Source organism: Moschus berezovskii, chromosome 7 (genome assembly GCF_049115385.1).
Source record: "Moschus berezovskii isolate FMDL1 chromosome 7, NW_MosBer_1.0, whole genome shotgun sequence".
In the NCBI taxonomy this organism is placed as follows: Eukaryota; Metazoa; Chordata; class Mammalia; order Artiodactyla; family Moschidae; genus Moschus; species Moschus berezovskii.
In genome coordinates this window covers 82,545,968-82,569,849 of record NC_142466.1, presented here as the reverse complement: position 1 = coordinate 82,569,849, position 23,882 = coordinate 82,545,968, and the positions used below count along the sequence as shown (strand labels likewise).

The window sequence follows — 23,882 nt, the reverse complement described above, 5'->3', positions numbered from 1 at the left end:
TTCCGGACTGCTGGCAGGGCAGTTTTATGCAATTCAATACTCAGCTCTCCTCACATCTCCCAACCCCTGGTCTCCATAGTTTTAGATAGCTCTGTCATTAAAAAAATTAAGAGGCAACAGGCCACAGAACCGCCAAGTCACTTTTTCTTGAGAAATTGCCTTCACCCAGGATTCCTCACTATAGGAAAAAGATGCTGGGATTTTACTCCTGTGGGACCAAAGATTACTCTCATGTATCTGCTCAAAGTCTTTTAAGAACGCTCAAAGAGAGGAGTATACTTTGACTCTGAAGAGGCATAACCTGTAATCTTGAAGAGGGCCCCAGAGTCTAGCACATACCTGCTTTGGATTTGGTATTTTGGTGGAAGGTATTCCCAGTCACTAAACACTCCCTTACTTTACCACTGGGATAATCTGTGCACACGCTGTGCCCTGTGCTGCTCCTGCCCACATTACCTGCCTATCTTCTCAGGAGGTTACTTATGTTACTTCCTTCCCTGGGTAGGGGTCCCTTCAGTACTCTGTACTTCCCACACGGCTGTACCTATAATCAACTGCTCATTCATCTGCTTTCTGCCCCACAGTGAAGGCTCCACCAGGGCAGGGCCAGCCCCTGTGGTTCATTTCTCAATCACTTGAACACAGCCAATTACTTAGTACGGAGCACACATGCAGTAAATATTTGCTGACTGAAGTCCAACAACACAAAGATAACACATGGATCTCTTAGAATGGTTACTCTCAGAGGAAGTAAGATTTTTCAGAGGAAGAATAAATACTAGGGATTATGACTTGAGAACCTCTGACAGGAAATAAGTGGAGAAAAATATGTCCATCAAGATAAGAATACTGAAAGCATGTTGTCATAGTTGTCAAGAGTTTTAAGAAACGTTGGCCAACATGTTATGAAGTAAAAAAAAGCAGGTTACAAAACAGCATAATCTTCATAGAGTAAAGAATAAGTAATACACATGCCTGAAGTCTATACACCAGAATGTCTGAGTATTTCTTTTTGGGTAGCAAAACTATATTAACAGTCTACAATGAATATGCCTTTTTAAAATTAAAGAAATTTAAAAATTGTTTCAAAGGGTCTACAGACAGAAGTGCCAAATACAGCTTAGACGCTAAGAATAAGGATGAAAATCCTTCATGGTAGTGGCAGTGGGGAGGGGCAGGTTAGTGGGAAGGAAGGTGTTTGGCCCATCAGCAGGATGGAAATCTGTGAAGGGAGCAGAGCGAAGGACTGGTGGTAACTGGCAGGGAGCCCACCTGCACTCTTGGGATGTTTTCACTGTAATACTTTTCCCCAGACTGGCAATCCCTCCCCATGCTAGCTAACCTGGATGCTGTCTCTGAACACAGCTCATGTTCTCAGGGCCTACTGGCTGAGTCTCATTTCACTGTAACCAGATTAAAAATGAGAGCAGAATAGTCTAAGAATGCTACTGACTGCATGGTTCCATTTATGTGACCTCATGAAAAGGCAACAGACTTTGTTAGGACAGACAACAGATAATTGGTTACTGGGGCTGGAGGAAAGTGGAGAGTAATTCTGAAGGGACATGAAGGAGTATTTGGGAGTGAATGACCTGTTCCACATCTTGACTGTGGTGGTGGTGACATGACTGTATGACTGCCTTTGTCAAAACTCATAGACTTGTATGCTAAAAAGGGTAAATTTTATTTTATGCAAACTATACCTCAATGATAAAAAAAGAAAAAAAGTGGCAATAGCAAATCTCTGCTGCTTTGGAGAGTATTTACTTTGAGAAACAATGAGGCTAATCCTCTTAATGAAATCCAACCATAAATCTCTGGTTGGAACAATGAACAACCTGAGAGAAAACTTACCTCATGTTTGCCCATGCACCACTTCTGAGTGAGGAAAGTACAAGGAGGGCACTTGTCCTCACTATGACAAGAATGATACACTGGAGAAAGAGAAAGGAAAAAGCAGGAATTATGTTCAAATAATGCCACACAAACTATTATCATATTATAATAGCATTTGACATGGAACTTTTAAATTTAGGAGCTGGAAGCACTTTTTAAAATGGTCACTGCAAAGTAAAAGTAGTTGGCTTTATATTAAAGGGCTGAAAGATGAGCATGAGAAAAAGAAACCCAGCTGAGGGGGGAGAGACACAGAAGCAGAGACGGGGGCAGCTGGTCCACCCCGTCTCCTGTGGTATGGCCACAGGGTCAGTGCACATTACTGAGTCATGTTTGTGGTCCTACAGTACACAGCTCCCCTCTGTTCAGGCATCTTGGTTACTTATCTCGTCTAACATGCTTCCTCTGACTCCTTTCAATTTCTTTACTGCCTGGAAGAGGCAGTTCATTCAAACTCATCCCCTACGACGAAGCCTTCCGTGGCTGACCCCTCCCTGCCCTGAGCTCTCTTGCTCTCCCTGACCTCTTGGTTCTGAGGCAGATGGCTTGCTGCCATGCTATCTGCCCCATCTTCATGCAATGGCTGGTTGTGGCAAATGTACTCAACTACCATCTTCTTCCTCCCAGAAAAAACAGAGCCCCCTCCAGGTCCTGGGTTATTGTTTTCTTCCTCTGAACCTCCCTCTATGTCTGATACCATGTTGGATATACAACAAATGCTCAAGAAAAGTGAATGCTGAAAGAAAGCAGGCTAAAACAAAACAAATCACAAATGGCTAAGTTCTCACTATGGACATTCATCAGCAGGATCTGGACTTCATCTTAACATCTGCAAGTGACTATAAAGAAGTGAGTGCGAGTGAGTGTGCTGAGTGTTTGCTTGAATATTAACTTCACAGTGGCATGGACACCACTCACAAACTAAGCTGGGAGGGTCATCTTAAGGTCTCCAGGGAAGAAGGGACTTCTCACTTCACAAGGAATTTACTTAATTCTTCTCCACTCTTAAAAAAATTAAGAACTGGTTGTTTTGTCAGTCTCAATCATACATATGGCCAGATTTACTGTAAGGATCAAATCTGATGACTTAAGTTATGTCAGGTTTGCCTCTGGGACATGACAAAAAAGGAAATGATGGGCCAGATACAGTCCGAGGGGAAAGCCAGTGACTAGACTGGACGGAAAGTGAGTGATGTCAAGTAGCTACTGGTCTGGTGTCTACAGCAGTCTATCACAGGAAAACTGGAAATGAATGTCCAGCAATATGAGACTGACTGAATCAGTTATGGCCTATCCATGTAACAGGACACCCCGCTATCATCTAGAAAGATATTTATTGATAAGGAGATGGATTAAAATTACAGTAATAAGAGAGAGAAAAATCTATTGCTTAAAATAAGTTCAATAAAATCCCACTTTTATTTTAGGGAAAAAACGCAAATATATATTTTTACCCATGGAAAAAAGCCCTGAAAAATCACCAGGCAAGAATACTAGAGTGGGTTGCCATGCCCTTTCTCCAGGGGATCTTCCCGACACAGAGACTGAACCCAGGTCTCCCACATTGCAGATTCTTTACCGTCTGCGCCACCAGGGAAGTCCGAAAAATTCACAGTAAGGCATAATTCCTAAAAGGTTACATAAGATTTAATTTCAATCTTCTGATTTTACTTTTCTTTCTTTTTATATATGTTGCATCTACAACAAAACTGAAGTTACTTTTAATTTTATAAAAAGATGCTTAACTTTGAAATATGCACCAAAAGTGGAGGCCACAAAAAGGAAGACAAGACCAGCTGGGGCTTCTCCCGACATTCTGGGTGTGTTTGACACCCTCAGGGTAAAGCAATGAAAAGCACTGTAATTCCCAGCTGTGGCCCAGATCACAGACCCATCTTCACAGAAGCAGCCCCGAGCACAGGGAACAAGCAGAAGCCATGACAGTGTAACCTGAAAGCAGTAAAAACTATCATGTGCTGTGCTAAGTTGCTCAGTCGTGTCTGACTCTTTATAACCCCATGGACTGTAGCCCGCCAGGCTCTTCTCTGTCTATGAGATTCTCCATGCAAGAATACTGGACTGGCTTGCCATGCTCTCCTCCAGGGAATCTTCCCCACCCAGGAATCGAACCCGTGGGTCCTGGATTGCAGATAAGATTCTTTACTGCTGAGCCACCAGGGAAGCCCTGAAGACCATCATGCAACATCCTAAATGATACAATGTTAGCAGGCTGTGAGGTGTGGAGGCAAGCAAATAGGACCCACCTGGATGGTCACATTCATGGACTCTGGCACAGGTCTGGGTACACTCAGGGGGCCTGGTGCCACAGGGAACTGGAGGGTAGATCACTGATGCACCACAGTGGCAGGTTAATTCATCAAAACCTGGTGAAGCAGCAGGTAAAACAAACCTTCATGAGTTTGAGATTTGCACATAGATAACTACACACACACTTTTTTTGGGGGGGGGGCTTTTATTTTTAGAGGCTAATTTTTAGGGGACGCCTTTTCTTAAAAAAGAAAAAAAGGTTTTTATTTTATTAAAGTTGTCTGGTAGTGAAGCATTCAATTTTTACTTGCAACAAACTTTTAAGTCCATGAGTAATCCGAGACAGTTTTACATGTATTTTATAAACAAATGACCTACAGAACAGAAGACTTCCACTAGAGATAGTAGATCCTTTTTTTCCCCTAACTTTTTGGTTAGGAAAATGGATAGATAATATGAAAGCCACAGATAGTTAAGTTCAGCAAACTCATGGGCGACTGCCAACAAGCAGCTGACTGTGTCACGAGCTCTCCTAACCCTCAGATCCATAGGGAAGTTAGTCAACTCTGGTCCAAGGTGAGGCCGGGTCTTTGGCCATGGTTCTCAACTAGGGACCAAGAGTCAGAAGCCCAGACCCTCCAGGACTCCTCCATTCAGTGCTTTTCTCCAGTCAATACCTCCAACAAACAGAGGCAATATCATGTGGTAGAAAGTGGGAAATTGAGGCTTCTAGACCCAAACCTACTTCTTAGTTGCACAAGGACTGTAGGCAGGTAACTTAACACCTCGGAGATTTCTTCCTTTTGGTCAAAAGGGGATACCAACCTTTGACCTACCTACTTGGAAGGCATATTGTGGGGAAGGGCTAATATATGTGAAACAGCTAGGTAAAGAGTAAGAGGCTACATAATTTATCTTTATGGAACTCCATGTGTGGGATTTATAACAAAGCACTGGCTCAACTCCTTTTTGAAATATGGTAGATCTAGTATTTTCCAGAGAAGGTATGTTGGGGAACTGTGATCCAGGCTAATCTTTTAATGGAGCAGTTCTCAAAGTGTGTTCTGTTGACCCCGACTCCCTGAGATCCTTTCAGGGAGCCCAGGAGGTCAGTTATTTTCATAATAATACTTAGATACTATTTGCTTTTTTCACTGTGCTGACATTTGCACTGATGATACAAAGGCAACTGTTGGAAACACTGCCAAAGGCATTTGTGCAAATCAAGGCAGTAGCACCAAACTATAACCACTTTATTTTTCACTGCCAAACAAGTAGACAAAAAATGCAAGGTTCACTTAAGTCCTTGATGAAGAAGTAAAAAAATCTTAACCCTTAAATACATGTCTTTCTAATATTCTGTGGAACAAAGTAGGATATCTGCTTAAAGCACTTTTGTTGCACACAAAAATACAGTCGTCTCTCAGTATCCTGGGTGGGGACGGGGGCTGATTTCAGGACTCCCATGGATACCAAACTCTAAGAATGCTCAAGTCCCTTATATAATATGGTATAGTATTTGCACATGACCTATGCACATCCTCCTGTATACTTTTTTGGGGGGGCTGTAATTTTGGATTTATTTCAGAAAAGCTGTTGACATTATCTTGTAAAGTTAGATGCCTACATGTCCTGAAAAGCAATAATTCTACCCTTACGAACAAATTTTAGAAAAATTATTACATAAGTATACAAGAAGACACATGCAAAAGGTTCATAACTGCAACACTAACTGTAAAAAAAAATGCTGGAAACTACACAAATGTCCTTTGACAAAGGAACAGATCAATAAATGATGTTATATTTACTGAATCAAATATTACAAAGCAGTGAAGATGTATGAAGCCCAGCTATTTACAAAAATACGGATGCATCTTAAAATATAATGTTGAATAGAAATGTCCTATAAGACTAGATAAAACAGAACTATTTTTATGGATTTCAACATAAGCACAATTGGATCATATACTGCTTTTGGCTTACACACATATGTCAGAATAATGACATATATAGTTTTCTATAGTACTGTAGAAACTAGTACTATAAAGCTACTTAAATACTCCACCAGTTTTCTCCAGGAGAAAGCACGGGATAGTCAAGTGTAAAATAGGTAGATGAAATTCACAGTAACATTTAAGTTTTTAAGTTGCATAATGGCTCCCCTGTATATTTTAAATCATCTCTAGGTTACTTATAATATCCAATACAATATAAATGCTATGTAAACAGCTGCCAGCAGAAAACAAATTCAAGTTTTGTTTTCGGAACATTCTAGAATTTTTTCCCCTTGAATGTTTTCAACCCATGGCTGGTTAAGTCTATGGATGTGGAGCCCACAGACAGACAGCTGTCTGACCACTGGTCGTCTTAAAGAACTGCACTTTTTTGAGTTCTGAGCTTAATTAACTTTTTTTCATAACACACCATTTTCTGAAAAAGTAACCAACAAACTATGATTATTTAGAGTTGGTTATTTTCTGCTGCTAAGTCACTTCAGTCGTGTCCAACTCTGTGTGACCCCATAGACGGAAGCCCACCAAGCTCCCCCATCCCTGGGATTCTCCAGGCAAGAACACTGGAGTGGGTTGCCATTTCCTTCTCTAATGTCTGAAAGTGAAAAGTGAAAGTGAAGTCGCTCAGTCGTGTCCGACCCTAAGCGACCCCACGGACTGCAGCCTACCAGGCTCTTCCATCCATGGGATTTTCTAGGCAAGAGTACTGGAGTGGCTTGCCATTGCCTTCTCTGCTTGGTTATTTTGGCAGATACTTAATCAAAAATTAACAGTGAGCCTGTCATTTCAATAAAACCAACTTTGTTGCCAATGATAACATTCAAGCTTTCAAGTGAAAACAGAATTTTGGAAAATATGCACTTACCACTAGGAGCTTGACAACTTCCTAATACTTTTCCCAAGACTTTTCTGATGAGATTGGTAGTATATTAAGGAATGTGAGTTTTTAATATAACACAAACAGACCCATCTTAGAATCACTGCCTACAACCCAAGATTAAGGGACAACAGAGCAATTACTTTTTTTGAAGTCTCAGTAGTTTTTCTGCCCATAGATTCCACGAGTAAGCACTGTTGAAGTCTGCCCCTTCAACTGCCATCATGTCTCAGACAGAGTCTCCCAAAGAGCCTGAACAGCTGTGGAAGCTTCATTGGAGGTTTGAGCTTTGAAACAACCAATGACTGAGGAGCCATTCTGAGCAACAGGGAACGTTCACAGACTGTGTGGTAATGAGGGATCCAAATACCAAGCGCTCCAGAGGTTTTGGTTTGTCACATATGCCTGTGGAGGGGGTGGAGGCAGCCATGAGTGCAAGGCCGCACAAGGTGGATGGATGAGCTGTGCAACAACCCAAGAAGGCCGTCTCGAGAGAAGATTCTCAAAGACCTGGTGCCTGCTCAACTCTGAAAAAGACTTTTGTTGGTGGCATTAAAGAAGATACTGAAGAACATCACCTGAGAGACTATTTTGAACAGTATGGGAAAACTGAAGTGATTGAAATCATGATTGACTAAGGCAGTGGCAAAAAGAGAGGCTTTGCTTTTATAACCTTTGATAACCATGACTCTGTAGACAAGACAGTCATTCAGAAATACTGCACTGTGAATGGTCATATCTGTGAAGTAAGGAAAGCCCTATCTAAGCAAGAGATGGCTAGTGTTTCATCCAGTCAAAGGCTGATGTGGTTCTGGAGCCTTTGGTGGTGGTTTTGGAGGCAGTTTTGGTGGGAACAACTCTGGTCATGGAGGAAACTTAAGTGGTGGAGGTGGCTTTGGTGGCAGCCATGTTGGTGGTGGATATGGTGACAGTGGGGATGGCTATAATAGATTTGATAATAATGGAAGCAATTCTGGAGGCGGCAGAGGCTACAGTGATTTTGGCAATTACAAGAATCAATCTTCAGAGTTTGGACCAATGAAAGAAGGAAACTTTGGAGGCAGAAGTTCTGGCCCCTATGGTGGTGGCAGCCAATACTTAGCTAAACCACGAAACCAAGGTGGCTATAATGGTTTCAACAGCAGCAGGAGCTATAACAGTGGCAGGAGGTTTTAATTACTGCCAGGAAACAAACCTTAGCAGGGGAGGAGAGCCAGAGCCAGAGAAGTGACAGGAAAGCTACAAGTTACAACAGATTTGTGAGCTCAGCCAAGCACAGTGGTGGCAGGGCCTAGCTGCAACAAAGAAAACATGTTTTAGATACTACTCATGTATACGGGCATAAACCCCCAAGGACTGTATTTGTGACTAATTGTATAACAGGTTATTTTAGTTTCTGTTCTGTGGAAACCATAAAGCATCCCAACAATGATTTTGTTTTCCCCAACAAAGGATTTTAATGCAGATTTTTTTTGTTTTTGCACCCATGCTGTTGATTGCTAAATGTAACAGTCTGATCGTGATGTTGAATAAATGTCTTTTTAAAAAATATGCTGTGTGTAAAGTTAGTCTATTCTGAAGCCATTTTGGTAAACTACCCAAACAGCGTGAAGTTAGAATTCCTTAGGGTGATGCCAGGTTCCATTAGAAACTTATTTACAACTGACTTGAGTGGAGAAGCCATTATCTTCAGAAACCTTGGTGTAGGTGAACTGACAGTTGCTGTTTTGTGACCTGGAGTTAGTAATGGAGTTTTTCTGTTACTAATATGATTGTTGGCACATCCAATGTAATATGTCTAAACTGAATTATGGCACCAGATAGTTCTAGATGGGAATGTAGCTTGTGTATCATCCATTATCATGTGTAATCAATAAAAGATTTAATACTCTCTTTAAAAAAAAAAATCAAGGTCTCAATATACCTGAAATACTAAGGCTTATTAATTCGGGAATCTAAGAAAGTCGACTGCCCAGGATCTATCATGCCTGACTTTCTAGAAAACTCTTATGATAAAGTATACAGTGAAGATACTCACTAGCTTGCCAGCATGTCTGGCAGTTTCCACGATGACAAGGCTCTTCACACCTATGAAGGCCACAGCGGAGTTTCCTCCCACAAATCAAAGGACACTTGTGCTCCTTATCCTAGGAAGAGAGGTTTATACATACATATTTTCTTGCATGCTGGAATCTTAGTTCCTCGACCAGGGATAGAGCCTGTGACCCCTGCAGTGGAGTCCTAACCACTAGACTACCAGGGAATTCCTAAGAGATTTATTTATATTTGCTTACAAAATTATCTCAATTTTATATTTTCTATAAACAAGATTAACAAAGAAGCTCTCCACAATTACAGATTGTATGAGGTCTGCAATTAGCTTCAAAATAACCAGGGGAGGGGTAGTAGGTGGGGATGTGGATGAAACAAGATTAGTCATGAGCTGATTACTTCTGAAGACAGGTGTTGGGCATATATGACACATACTTCTCAGCTTTTATATATGTCTAAAGTATTCAATAAGAATACTTTCAAACACTGACTTATAAACAGGTCTTTATCACTCTTCACACTGTCAATATAAATGACAAAAATAACAATTATGTATTACATATATATACATATGTGTATATATGTACTTTACTATTAGTATACTATGTTACCTTGTTCACAAACACACAATAACACAGCATCGACTGCCAGGTAATGCTTCCTCTATTTAGTTTCACAGGCGTGAATATTTCAGACAACTGAAACTTGTTCCTTTAAAAACTGTCACTCTCATTTTGCCCACTGATCTGACCCAAGGAATATATAAAACTTGAATCCTGAGTTGCTAAGACCAGGCGAGTCTGTGTGCAGTGACAGTACACAGTCTCCTGCAGATGACTACACACTCATCCAGTGGTCTTGGGCTCTGGGGCCTAAGGCCCTCTTTCTTCTTTCCCTTCCTCCATGGTGCCATAGGCCGACTTTCTGACCTGGCTGAGGACTAGAAAGGCCCGGCCTATCTCTCTGGCAGCATTCTGACTGCTGCTCAGGGGCCTCTCCCAGTGATTTCCAAATCTGGGCTGCATTCTTAGATGGCTGAGGCTTCCAGAAGCCCAGTCCCTAGATGAATGCAATCTGACTGTACTTAATGATCAATCCACTTACCACACAGCATATCTCATTACATTTATGCCGTCCACATAACCGTTTCTTGTTACACCTCTTGTCGCACATAAATGTAGCATCTGCTATGAACAATTAAGAAGAAAAAAAAGTCAAAGATTATGAACATTCATTCAACAAGCATCTGTGTGACTACAAGCTGAAGAAATATAAATGTAACAATGTAAACAAATTAGTTATGGTGAAAGTGCATATTTAAATAAGATCATTTTTCACTTGTCAGTCAAAAAAATAGAAAACAGGAAGACTATTCAAGTGTCCATTGATAGATGAATGTATAAAGAAGATGTGGAATATATGCAGTGGAATATTACTCAGTCATTAAAAAAATCTTGCCATTTTTGACAACATGGATGATTCTAGAACATAATAATACTAAGTGAAATAAGACAAATACTGTATGATTTCACTTATATGTGGAAACTAATGAACAAACATAACAAAACAGAAAAAGTACAGATACAGAGAGAAAACAGATGGTTGCGAGGGAGGGGTAGGGGGAAGAAAGAAAATAGGTGAGTGAGATTAAGAGAAACTTCCAGTTACAAAACCAATGATTCATGGGTATTAAATGTACAGTGTAGGGAATATAGTCAATAACTAAGTAATATCTTTGTATGGGGACATACCGAAACTAGACTTACTGTGGCAATCATTTTGAAATGTATAGAAAAAACACTACGTTGTGTGTAATGGGCACTAATACAGTGTTGCAGGTAAATTATATTTCAAAAACAAACTCATAAAAGAGATCCTATTTGTGGTTATCAGAGGCAGGAGGTGAGGGAGGCGGAATTGGATGAAGGGAGTCAAAAGGCACAAACTGCCAGTTACAAGATACATAAGTATTAGGGATGTGACGTACAACGTGATAAACAGAATTAACACTGCTGTATATTATATACGAAAGTTGTTAAAGAGTAAATCCTAAGAGTTCTCATCATAGACAAAAAATGTTTTCTATTTCTTTCATTTTGCAACTATATGAGATGAATATTCATTAAACTTATTATAATAATCATTTCATGATGTATGTAAGTCAAATTATTGTACTGTGTACTTAAAATTTATACAGTGATATACATCAATTATATCTTAATAAAATTGGGAAAAAAAAGGAAATAGGAAGACTGGGTGAAGGTATAGAGAAAAGGAACACTCAGTGGATGGGAGAATAAACTTTTGGACTACATATGTATCTATCAAAAATCGAAGTGGTGGGACTGGTCCAGTGGTTAAGACTCTGGCTTCCACTGCAGGGGGCACAGGTTCAATTCCTGGTCAGATTCCACAGGCCGGTGGACGCAGCCAAAAACCAATTTAAGTGGTAATTCCATTTTAAGGCGTCTTCCCTACAGATACACTTCTGAAAGTAGCTAGGACACCAAAAGCACAAGCAACAAAAGAAAAATAAACTTGACCAAAATTAAAAGCTATTGTGCATCAAAGGACACCAGCAAGGAAAGACAACAACATAATGGGAAAAAATATTTGCAAATCAGTTATCTCATAAGGGTCTAGGCCCAAAATGTATGAAGAACTCTTTCAACTGAGTAACAAAAAGACAACTCAATAAAACAAAGGGAGGAAAGGAACAGACTTTTCCAAAGAAGATATACCAATGGCCAAATACATGAAATGATGTCCAACATCATTAGTTATTCAGTTTAGTTCAGTCGCTCAGTCGTGACCGACTCTTTGGGAACCCATGAATCACAGCACGCCAGGCCTCCCTGTCCATCACCAACTCCCAGAGTTCACTCAAACTCATGTCCATCGAGTCGGTGATGTCATCCAGCCATCTCATTCTCTGTCGTCCCCTTCTCCTCCCCGCCCCCAACCTTTCCCAGCATCAGAGTCTTTTCCAGTGAGTCAACTCTTCGCATGAGGTGGCCAAAGTATTGGAGTTTCAGCTTTAGCATCAGTCTTTTCAATGAACACCCAGGATCGATCTCCTTTAGAATGGACTGGTTGGATCTCTTTGCAGTCCAAGGGACTCTCAAGACTCTCCTCCAGCACCACAGTTCAAAAGCATCAATTCTTCGGCAATCAGCTTTCTTCACAGTCCAACTCTCACATCCATACATGACCACTGGAAAAACCATAGCCTTGACTAGACGGACCTTTGTTGGCAAAGTAATGTCTCTGTTTTTTGATATACTATCTAGGTTGGTCATAACTTTCCTTTCAAGGAGTAAGCGTCTTTAAATTTCATGGCTGCAATCAGCATCTGCAGTGATTCTGGAGCCCAAAAAAATAAAGTCTGACACTGTTTCCACTGTTTCCCCATCTATTTCCCATGAAGTTATTAGGGAATGCAAATCAGAACCACAATGATTTATCATTTCATACCCACTTAGGATGACAGCAACAGTAATAATAGTAAAAAAAAAAACAGAAAATACCAAGTGTTGGAGAGGATGTGGAGAAACAAACCCTCAAACATTACTGGTAGGAATGTGAAATAGTGTGATGGCAGTTCTTTTAAAAATTCTACCTCTAATGAACATATAATCCAGCAATTCCACTCCTAGGTACATACCCAAAAGAATTTACAACAGGTACTCAAATAAAGGGGGCAGCAGAGAAAGAGATGGTTAGATAGCATCACCAACTCAATGGATATGAATGTGAGCAAACTCTGGGAGAGAGGGTAGAGGACAGAGGAGCCTGGTGTACTGCAGTCCATGAGGTCACAAAGAGTCAGGACATGACTTAGTGACTGAACAACAATAAAAACTCAAATAAAAGTTTATGTACAAATGTTCATAGTAGTACTAGTTGCAATAGTCAAAAGAAGGAAACAAAATTAAACATCCATTAACAGATGAATGGATAAACAAACTATGGTATATACATACAACAGAATAATATTCAGTCATAAAGAGGAATGAAGCATTGATATGTGCTACAAGGCAGATGAACCTAAAAAACATGCTAAGTGAAAGAAGCTGGAGACAATATGTAAAGGTTACATATTATATCAAAAATTCAGATTTAAATCCAGAGACAGGAAGCAGATTAGCAGTTGCCTGGGGCTGGGGTTGGGGTAAGGGGGAGTGAAAATAAACAAAGGGTTTCCTTTTGGGATGCTGAACACACTTTAGAATTGATAGAGGTGATGGTTTTTCAACACTGTGAAGGCACTAAATGCCACTGAATAGTATAATACACTTTAAAATGTTTCATTGCATGCTTTGTGAATTTTATCTTAATAAAGGTGTTGAAGGCGCTCAAGTGTTTAACTGGCGTATCTACATACAGAATGCCCTCAAGAGGGAGAGCAAAACATACTGAAATGGAAGAATATCTTTGATATATTGTGGAGGGGGAAAGACCAAGTTCCAGACAGTATGTTTAGTAAGAACTTAAGTTTAGGGGAAAAATAAAACCATACCAACACATGCATACATTGGTATGAATATAGAAAAGATCTGGACCCATCCCTGACAAGTTATTGGGGTAGTTTTATCAGGGGAGTAGAACTAGGAGGGGAAAATGGGGATGAGGGTGTATTTTTACTTTATATATTTAACATCTTATTAAAAATTACTAAAAAGTATACTAATATAGTAAGTTTTCAAATTATGCCTTTTAATCACCAAAATTTTGACTGTGGTTTTGAGGAAGTTACTTTTGGTTACTTCAAGTATTCAGATATTTGAGGCAGAGAGTCAGCCCTTGTCCACCTTCCCCAGGCTAACAGATACTTAATTTTGTTCAGAAACTAGGCACCTATGTGCTCCTCCATTATTATACTGAATAGTCTAGCCTATCATGGTAATTCCATTCCCTTTGTGACAGAAGGGTTTAGGCAGAAACATGTGATACAAAGTACACTGAGGGTCTTTCGGAGCTGTCTTCTTTGCTCTCAAGAAGGAAGAGAAGGTTAAGAATCTCTCTTTCTTTCCTTTAGATGCATTGGGAGAGGACACAATGTGTGAAATTGCTGTAGCTCACTTATACCTATGAGGGGAAAACCAAGAAAATCATAGGAAACTGAACTGGAGTCCTAGATCACTCGGTTTGGAATTAATCAACCTTGGACTTGTTCTGCCTCCACACTTCCTATTATGAGAAATAGTAAAACCTCCTTAAAGCTAAAGTCATTTTTCCTTGGGTTTTATGATACCTATAGCCAGGAGCACCCTAACCAGTACAGCTTTCTTCTTGACCAGAAAAAGAGCTTTTATTTTGTGTAAGTTTATCTTCTATCACTTTTCCAAAACAGTTCTAAGGTGGTTTAAACAAAAATTACATAATGGTTAGTAAAATAAGGGTAGAACCACAATAAAGTGAAATATCAGGACAAAAGAAGAAATATTCTAGGTCTGAAGGCTGAGAAGGCTGCTGGCTGAATCACCCTGTTCTAAGTATCCAAAAGGCCTATCAAACCACAAGATCAAGCATCAGAGTCAGTTTTTACAAGGCTTGCTTCATGGTGCTATTACCTTCTCTTCCTATACCAATATTTTATTATGAAAACTTTTAAACATATAAGAAAGTTGAAACAAATTTATAGTGGACACCTATATATATGCCTATTACCTAGATTCTGCCAGTAGTTACACGTAGTTTTTCACATTTATTCTTCTATTCAACTATCAGTTTATCTTAATTTTGGATGTTTTTCAAAGCAAGCTACATACATGACTATATTTCCCTTATATTTCATAGCATTTAACTAGAATTCATGTTTGTTTGTTTTTTGAGATAAAAGTTACACGGGCTTCCCTGGTGGCTCAGTGGTAAGGATATGTGCCTGCCAAGCAGGAGATGCAGGTTCGATCCCTGGGTTGGGAAGATCTCTTAGAGAAGGAAATGGCAACTCAACCCAGTATTCTTGCCTGGGAAATCCCATGGACAGAGAAGACTGGTGGGCTACAGTCCATGGGGTTGCAAAGAGTACCACGAGATTTAGTGACTAAACAACAACAACAACAAAAAGTTACATACATGTACAAAGTACCTTCACTGAATTCTAACAAACACATAACCCATCTCCCTGTCAAGATGCAAAAATTACCTTCACCCCAAGAAGCTCCCTCACACCCCTTCCCAGTCATACCTTCACTTTTGAGACTGGTACATGGAAGCTCCTATAGAAAAAGAAAAAGGAATAGTAACTACTTTAGGAATAAATGAAACAACACAACTGCAGTACAATGCTGTATGTAACACGCATATCCCAAATACCCAGGACCTCTCTGGCAGTCACTATCTGGAGCTGGGTCAGCCCAGTCCCTGTATTCTTTACTCACAGTAGGTCCCCAGGTCTAACGACTTTTCATGAAAATATAATTGTAACATTCTTTGTGGTCTGACCTCCAAATTCACAGTAGATTACATATTATAAAATCTGAATGGAAACAAGAACTGCTAGGGGTATGCAGAGCAAAGAGAAATAACTGGCAAGGGTATAGACAGAAAAATCAGACATAAGAACTGAAAATATGTAACCATCAGTACCATATGATGCAGGGGCAAACAGCTCTACACATTCAGGAGTACCACAGCAATGCTGCTGAACTGTAACAAAGTGGAATGCAGAACTCCTTGGCCATTCAAAATTTTATTACCCTGGTTTCAATTATGTGTGAACAGCCTCAAAAGTCTATCACATGTAATTTTGCTGATGCATGTTCCTGAATAACATGCATGGCGAGGCTGCTGTGTGAAGAGCAAGTCAGTCACTTGGGAGAGAGGGTGTCTGGCTGGCTGCCCAGCATCTCTGTCCAAATTTGGCTTTGATGTTATGGACAGGCTGCTATATACTCAGAAATAAGTAACATGATAAAAACATTTCTTCTTTGTGAAAATGACCCCCCAAAAAAGGAGCAGCTGCTAGAGTTGATAACAGACATGAAGCTGTCTAAGAAACTGAAGCTTCTTGGCTAGAAAACGTTTTCAATAAATTAGGGAGTTGGCTGGGTTCTAAGATAGGAAGAAACTCCTCATACGCTCTCTAGAGATATAAAGCAAAGGTGACTCAGGAAACTGCTTGAGTGCTCTAGTTAACATGAACACTGAAAAACGTAAGAAATGACATGCTACGAGTCTGGGGTTTTTGAGCACAGGCCACCCTTCTTGTTTGACCCTACGATAAACCTCCCTCTGCTCCAAACTGTAAAGTTTCATTTGTTTGGTCTCACTGTGCCTCAGGTACATGAATTTGCGTTTCGTTACAATTTTGGTGAAGCCAGCCTAGGAGTCTGTGCTGGTGCGCGATGACCCTGGCCAGAGGTAGCCCCCACCCTGAGATCCCAGCAGCTGCCAGAGCTCATTCATTCCAGGGAACAGGAAGGGACTCTCCATGACAGGCGCCAGCTGCCCCAAGACATGAGGCTCTTTAGAGCTGAGAGAAAAAAAAGAAATGATATGCTGGAGTGGTATCTACACCTGCAGGGAAAAGCAGAGCTCCCATCATTCTCTATAATGTGTATGAATTTCAATAAAAACTTAAATACAGCATTCTTTATTAAGAGGTAGTAAGATAAAGATACAGCATACATTTCTCAAAGACTCCTACCAAAGGGGTTAAAAGAGAACAACCTTTGAAGCTTTAAAAAATTAAGTTTTTATTTACCTAGAAAATTCACTTCCATGGAAAAGCCCATTCCGTTATAAGACATTTCAGGAAAAATCTGACTGAACAATGAGGTGATTATTAGTGTTTCAAAGGGATCGTTCACTTTGTCAAATTGTTTAACAGATGAGCTCCTCCAGCAATTTTAGAATAAGGCTTTTATTTGCAAAAATTTAATTTACATATAACTTTCAAAAATACACTCACTGCCATGGGGTCCACTATTCGAGAGAGTGAGGTCACAGTGAATGAGAAGCTAAAAAGCACACAGACAGAGAAAGGGATTGCTGGGAGAAAAGCAAACTGACAGGAGGCATGTCTAGGTCATGTATCCCCATCCTGTTTGCAATTCTTGGTCACAAAGAGCACCTCAAGGCATTACTAAATTTATGATTCCTAAATCAAAGTATCTCACAGCCTTCAAGCTGGTATCTACAAAGCATAAAGTGGTCCTGTACCTGACATTCAACATATCTTTACTATCCTATGTATTATATGATTTTGTTCAGAAGAAAACCCCACACATCTTCACATAACTTTATTCTCATGTAAACTGCACTAATTACTCTGACATTCTTTCCTTCAATTCTGAAGCTTACCTATTAAGCTAGCTCCTAATTTATGGACAATATCCTCAGAATCAATTTGCAAGTCAGCTGCTATTCAGACCGTGGGCTGAATTTAACAAATAGTATCAATGACTCAGAATTCTGTCTCTACTCCAGCCTGTGCTCTGCTGGGACAGGTGCTAATTATGCACTGAAATGACCAGAAGTATGTCAGAGAGTCGGGCAGATCAACACTCAGTATGTTCCATGAATAAAATTACCCAAAGACTTCCACAGGGAAGTTTCCTGCCTCTTCTGGTTACAGAAAACAGAAATGCGCATCAATTCCAAAACGGTAAGATGACTTTGTATTTTATAACACATGGTCCAATCAAGGTTGCCCCAGGCAGAAAGCAGAAACTGACAAAACAGTTGTATGCTGAAGAATTAATACTACCTGAAGAGAGGTTTGGCTTTTGCTACTGGCTTCTGGGAGATAACCATGGAATACCATATTGATATTCCTATCATATTGATAGGAGTCTCACTGTTTGCCTGGGGCCTTGGGTCACCACAAAGCCTGATATGATTAGGGTGGAGGCTGGCCATACCGTAAGACCAATGATGTGGTTTCAGGTGTAGGCTTTGGGTCACACAGTGTTAGCAGACGTCTGGAGGTACTGGAGGCTGAAACCAGCTACATGGACAGTCAACCATAGCTACATGATGGAGCCCCAATAAAAACTGAACACCCATGCTTGGGTGGGTGAGCTTCCTTGGTTGGCAATACTCCACACATACAGTCACATGCTGGTGGTGACAAAGTAACACTGTTCCAACTGCCCGGGGAGAGGACAACTGGAAGCTTCATATTTGGTGCTGTCTTGCATTCAGCCCTACATACTTCTTCCTTTGATTGATGTTAATCTGTAATCTTTCCCTGTAGTAAACCGTAATCAAGCATATATACCAGTTTTCAATGAGTTCTGTGAGTTCTTCCAGCAAATAAACCTTGAGGGTAGCCTTGGGGACCACTGAATTGCAGCCGGTATCAGAGGTGATGGTGGTCATGTGGACTAATTCGGCAATTGTCTAAACTCCTGCAATGTGTCTGAAGTGAGGGAGATCTTGTGGACTGTGTTCCCTCTAACTTAGTGAGCTAACTGCTTTCAGTGGTGCTACTGTTCTTCTCTTCTGGCATCTAGCACTGTCACACTTGTATTTAGTCAAGCTACTTGTATATGGGCCCCAAGCCTATCAGTGGCCTCTGAGTCTTGCATGCTAGATCCCTTCATACCTATTCTACAACTGATCCACAGTAGGTGTCGGTATATATTGGTTGGATTGAATGAATCATGCACAGTATAACAGGAATAAGCCGGAGGTTATTTTTATTCCTTCCCTCCCATCATCACCAATTGATTAATAAAAAGCACTGGTGGCAACAACTCTAGCATCGTGTAGGATTTACCTTTGTTCTGAAAGAGCATCTGCAGGAAATAACTGATGTGCGAGAGCATGGTCCACAGTCTCCTTCATGACAGAGCTTTTCACAGGTATGAATGAAATCTTTAATAGAAATGAAAAGAGCTGGGGATGAAAATTGCAACTACTCATTTTCAAATTCCCAAATTCACTAGCCACATGGTTCTCCACCTCTGTGCCCTGTAACTCCGTCACCAGAGCTGAGGGAAGAAGGATGCTATTAATGTCTCTTGCCTTATCTTCCCCTCATCTGGCCAGCTGGGGCTTTTCCAGCAAGGAAAGGCCCCAGCATTAGTCACAGGAATATGCTTTGGGGCACAAGGTGTTCTGTGTACATCAAAGAAAAGATCTTCTGATTCTTTATTGAGACCTCAAGTCTCCAAATTAGACTTGGATCTCCTTAAAATTGTAGCCATGGGTGACTTACTGAAATACTCTTGACTCTAGGGAGTCAAAATCACCTACAGATCATAAATAACCAGAAACCATGATCCATAATCTCACTGACTAAGTTCTATGAATGTCTGGTGATAGGTGGTCTGCCACTTGTTCTGATAAGCTAGGTTTTGGAACAAGTCCTGTTTCTTGGACTCCCCAGGGATCATCCATAGTCTCTCTCCATGGCTGCTCTAACTGTATCTCTGACTCTAAAGTCTGTTTCCTGAAGATGGTATTATAGCTGCATCTTTTTAAAATTCATTTTGATAATCTCTGCTTTTTGTCTAATTTTCCTTCATTGTTTTCTTTTACATTAAGTGAATACTCTCCACTGTAACATTTTCCCTCAATAGTGGCATTTTCCACTATATTTAGAGTTATCTTATTAATGGTTGCTCTAGAGCTTATCAGTGGTACACATCTGAGTGGACTTCAGATGCATACAAACCTAATTCCTGTGAGATACAGAAGTCTTATACCCAAACAGCTCTATTTCCTCTTCTCTTTTGTGCTATCACTGTTATACATATAACATCTAAATGTGCTACAAATTTAACAGTACAATGTTAAAATTATTGCTTTATATAATGTTATGCCTATTAAAGAAGCTGAAAAAAGGAGAGCAAGTATATAACACAACTTGTTATATTTATCTTATTTACTGTTCTGGTTTTCTTCATTTGTTCCTAAAGATCTGAGTTACCATCTGATATCACTACTTTAACTGCAATACAACCTTAATTCCACCTACTCCCTTTGTGCTGTTATTGTCAGATATATTTTTATATATCATAGGCCTAATGACACATTATATATATTACTATTCTATACTATCGCTTTTTAAATCAGTTGAGAAAGAAGAAATATGTACTTATACTTTCTTTTATGATTATGTAATTACCTTTGCTCTTTGTTTTTTCTTGTGGATTTACATGTATCAGCCTGAAGACCTCTCTTTAGTATTTACTGTAAAGTAGATCTGCTAGCAGAGAGCTCTTGATTTTTTCATTTTTGAAAGACTTGCTGCATATAAGATTCTTGGTTGGTAATTTTTTTCTTTCAGCACTTTGAATAGGTCATCTCACTGTCTCCCTTTTGTGATAGTGTTCTCCACTGTTTCTGATGAACAGTCACCTGTGAATCTTATAGTGGTTCCCTAGTATGTAATGTGTCCTTTTTCTCTTGCTGCTTTCAAATTTTATCCTTGTCTTTGGCCTTAATCACTTTCACTATGTGCCCTGGAATTTATCCTATGGAGTTTCTGAGTTTCTTGGATGTGCAAATTAATGTCCTTTAAATCTGCAAAGTTTCCCACCAGCATTTGAATATTTGTCTGCTCCTTTCTCCTCTCCGAGTGCTCCACTATTCTCCTGATGTGCTTAAAGGTGTCCCATGTTTCTCTGAGGCACTATTCATTTTTATTCACTTCATTTTCTCTATGTTTTTGGGATTATATTATCTCTATAACACAGATCTATCTTCACATTTATTGACCCTTCTGCCTGCTCAAATCTACTGTTGAGTACCTTTGATGAATTTTTAATTTTAATTACTGGACTTTTCAACTCCAGATTTTCCTTCGGGTTCTATTTTTATAATTTCTATCTCTTTACTGATACTCTATTTGATGAAACACTGCCTTTGTACCTTTCTTTAACTCTTCAAGCATGGTTTCCTTTAGTTCTTTGAATGTATTCATAATGGCTACCTTGACAGCTTTGTTAAATCTGACACTGATCACTCTCACAGAAAACTGAAAGTTTCTGTTACCTGTGGTTTTTTTTGTTTGCATACTTTGTAATTTTTTTGTTGGAAACTGAACATTTTTGGCAATCTGTTGTTTGCAGTAACTCTGGATACTGCTTCCTCTTTTCACAGCCTGTCTGCTTGTTCACTAGGCTATTTTAGTGAAGTCTATTTCTATCACAGTACAAAGACACTGGTGTCATTCTTTTGATGGCACAACCCCAGGCATGTGCACTGTCACTCTGGGAAGACAACGGTGTCAGCAGGACTCTCTCTGAGGCAAGCCTATGAAGCTTGTTCTGATCCCAGGATGGTTCCTCTTGGTATCTCCTTCCCTGGTTCTCTCTGGTGAACCAGGTAGCCTATAGTGTAGCTTGTTGCTCTTAATTAAGAGGAACTATTGTTTTCTAAAGGGCCCTTGGGTCTGACATCTCCACACTCTCTCTCAAATTAAACTCATTCCTTTAGGAAATATTCTGGAGCTCTCCTTCCTTATGGACTGTCTCTAACCCCTGGAAAAGGTCACTCAGTCACTGGGTGCTGGGTGGGACAATAGCCTCTAGTTTTCTTGGCTCGTGTCTCATATCGTGAAACCTCTGCCCGACAAGTGAACTGGGGTGAGGGTGACTGAGGACCCAGTACTCCCGCCTGTTGTGACTGGAACAGGGCCTCCAATCTATGTGTGACCAGTATGGACGAAGGGAACCCCAAACCTGGCAGTTGTGTTTACCAGAAGTTTAGCCTTTTCAATTTGGAGTTGGGGGGATAAGAAATGCTGATGGTCTGCTCCTCTTAGCAAGTAACCCTTGACTGGGAAATGAGGGCAGATGAAGCCCGATTTCTTGGGCACATCCATCCTTCAGTTGAGCTGATCTGGGAAGGGGCAGGGAAGGAGAGTAGGTTGTGACTCAAACAACACAGACTCTTGCTGTTCTTAACTCAGTTTTAGTAGGTTTTCTTCAATAAAAATTTCTTCATTGGAGTTATGTGTGTAGGACAGTCTCCAGAGACTTTAAATGGTTGCTTTTTTTTAAATATAGTTTTCCCCAGCTTTGCTTGTTTTGCTTCTCAGGCTACCATCCCGAAAGCAGAACACCACGTAGTCTTTTGTACTAAAGCTATGTGACTAGGATGGAAATTTCCTACTGGGTGAGATACTAATGAACCTAAACAAGATTTCTGTAGATAAGCCAGGTCTGAATATACATGAGATCCACTGGTACTGCTAGTTATGGGCTTTTCTTTGAGCTTCTCAATCCAAATCACCTTAGCTCCTTAAAAGCTTTCCATGATTAAAACTCTGCTGAAGTATAGCAGTTCCTCTTGAAATTCCTGAGCTGGTCTTGTCCCACCCCCAGGTCTGTTCATACAGACAGTTACTGTCCTTCTCTTGCTCAAGGCCCTCTGCAGTATCCATTTCACATTTCCTCTTTCTTTCCATGCCAACAAGCTATCTGAGCGTCAGGGCAGTATGTCGAGTCATATATGAAGTTCTTACGAAACTGACCCATGTGCTTTCTGAAAAGGGAAGATCTTTACCGTCTCTCTGGATTTGCAAGTCATTTGATCTCTGTTTCACAGGGCTTATCTGAAGATACATATTCCTGGTAGACACAGAGAAGCAATAGACAACCTATTTTCCTGATGAGGTTGAAATGTATTAACATAAGAGAAAAGGGCATTTCTTCTCTCTACATAATTTTAAAGTCAGATTGAGAAAAGGAATTAGGTAGGGTGCTCCTACCGGTACTTGGAAGAAATGTGAAATCTTTCTTCTTGGAAAAATGGAAACCAAACTTAAAAGAGTCTATCTTTACCACAGATAGTTACAGGAACACCTCTTTTATACAGACCCAATTGCTCAGTTTCCTTTTTCTAAATAAGCAGCTTTTGAAAACTCAGGAGAGAAGCTGCCAGCTCACCGTAAAACTGTACATGCACATATCCCAATAACTGCCTCAGAAAGTATCAGTCAGAAGCTCAGACTATTCCTTTATAGCTAATCTCAACAAACCTTTTCTGGTTCCTATATCCAAGTACTCAGAAGCCCACAAGTCAGAAGAAAAGGAAAGTCACTAAAGGTAGGCAGATAGGCATACTGACAGCATTCACAAGAAAATAAACCACCAAAAGGTTTAACAAATAAGTAAAACAGTCAAACTGCACCTTGTTATGGGGAAATACCTGAGAAACCTCAGCAAGCCCAGAGGGAATCAGTGTATTCAGCAGAAAACAATAACTGAGGTTCAGGGAAATGATGACTCTCAGTCAAATAAGGGGAAAGAAATTATCTTCAGTAACCTCTATTCAAAGAAGGAAGATAATGTAAATTTTAGAAAAATGTCCCTTCAAAATGATTTTCAGGAGGTGTTATTCTCAGACGGGAAACCCATCTGAAGAGAAAGATGCTTCTTAAGTGGTTCAAATGAATAAAGTTTAAGTGCACTTAAAATTTCAGTTCTTAAAATGCCTCACCCAGTTAAAATGTTTCTATTATACAAAAATGCTTCTAAACACTTGCCAAACCCTAAATTACTAAAAGGATACCTGGCATTCATACTAGTATAGGCTGCTAAGAGAAATCATAAACACCCCAACCTTCCCCACCTCTCCACAAAACAGTATCTAACCACAACTAAGTGGTTAGAGTTGGCAATATCTGAGTTGGTAATACCTGAATTACTAATAGAAAGATCATTTGGGTAAATATGAGCTTTCACAAATATATTTTGAGAAGGAAAGAAAAAGTAACCACACAAATCTGATCATAATATTTAGAAAAACGTCTGATACTGTAACTGGAATTAAATACTATTTTGTTTAAGTAGTCACTGGTGCCAAATATTTATGTT

At 39.9% G+C, this 23,882-nt stretch overlaps 1 protein-coding gene and 1 pseudogene across 2 annotated transcripts in view; one reads left to right on the top strand and one right to left on the bottom strand.

Annotated features, from left to right (window-relative positions):
- The window catches only part of NFX1 (nuclear transcription factor, X-box binding 1), a 69,422-nt gene that overhangs the window by 14,429 nt on the left and 31,111 nt on the right, over window positions 1-23,882 (bottom strand). Inside the window, exons 10-15 of one of the 2 annotated variants that reach the window (XM_055427284.2) lie at window positions 18,833-18,930; window positions 15,296-15,326; window positions 10,210-10,292; window positions 9,092-9,200; window positions 4,161-4,280; window positions 1,855-1,934 (exon numbers count right to left, since the gene is read on the bottom strand). In XM_055427284.2, coding sequence (XP_055283259.1) covers window positions 1,855-1,934; window positions 4,161-4,280; window positions 9,092-9,200; window positions 10,210-10,292; window positions 15,296-15,326; window positions 18,833-18,930 — 521 coding nt within the window. The remainder of the gene's footprint in view (window positions 1-1,854; window positions 1,935-4,160; window positions 4,281-9,091; window positions 9,201-10,209; window positions 10,293-15,295; window positions 15,327-18,832; window positions 18,931-23,882) is intronic. The other variant, XM_055427285.2, reaches the window with a different exon arrangement.
- On the top strand, window positions 7,278-8,229 carry LOC129556938 (heterogeneous nuclear ribonucleoprotein A1 pseudogene; annotated as a pseudogene).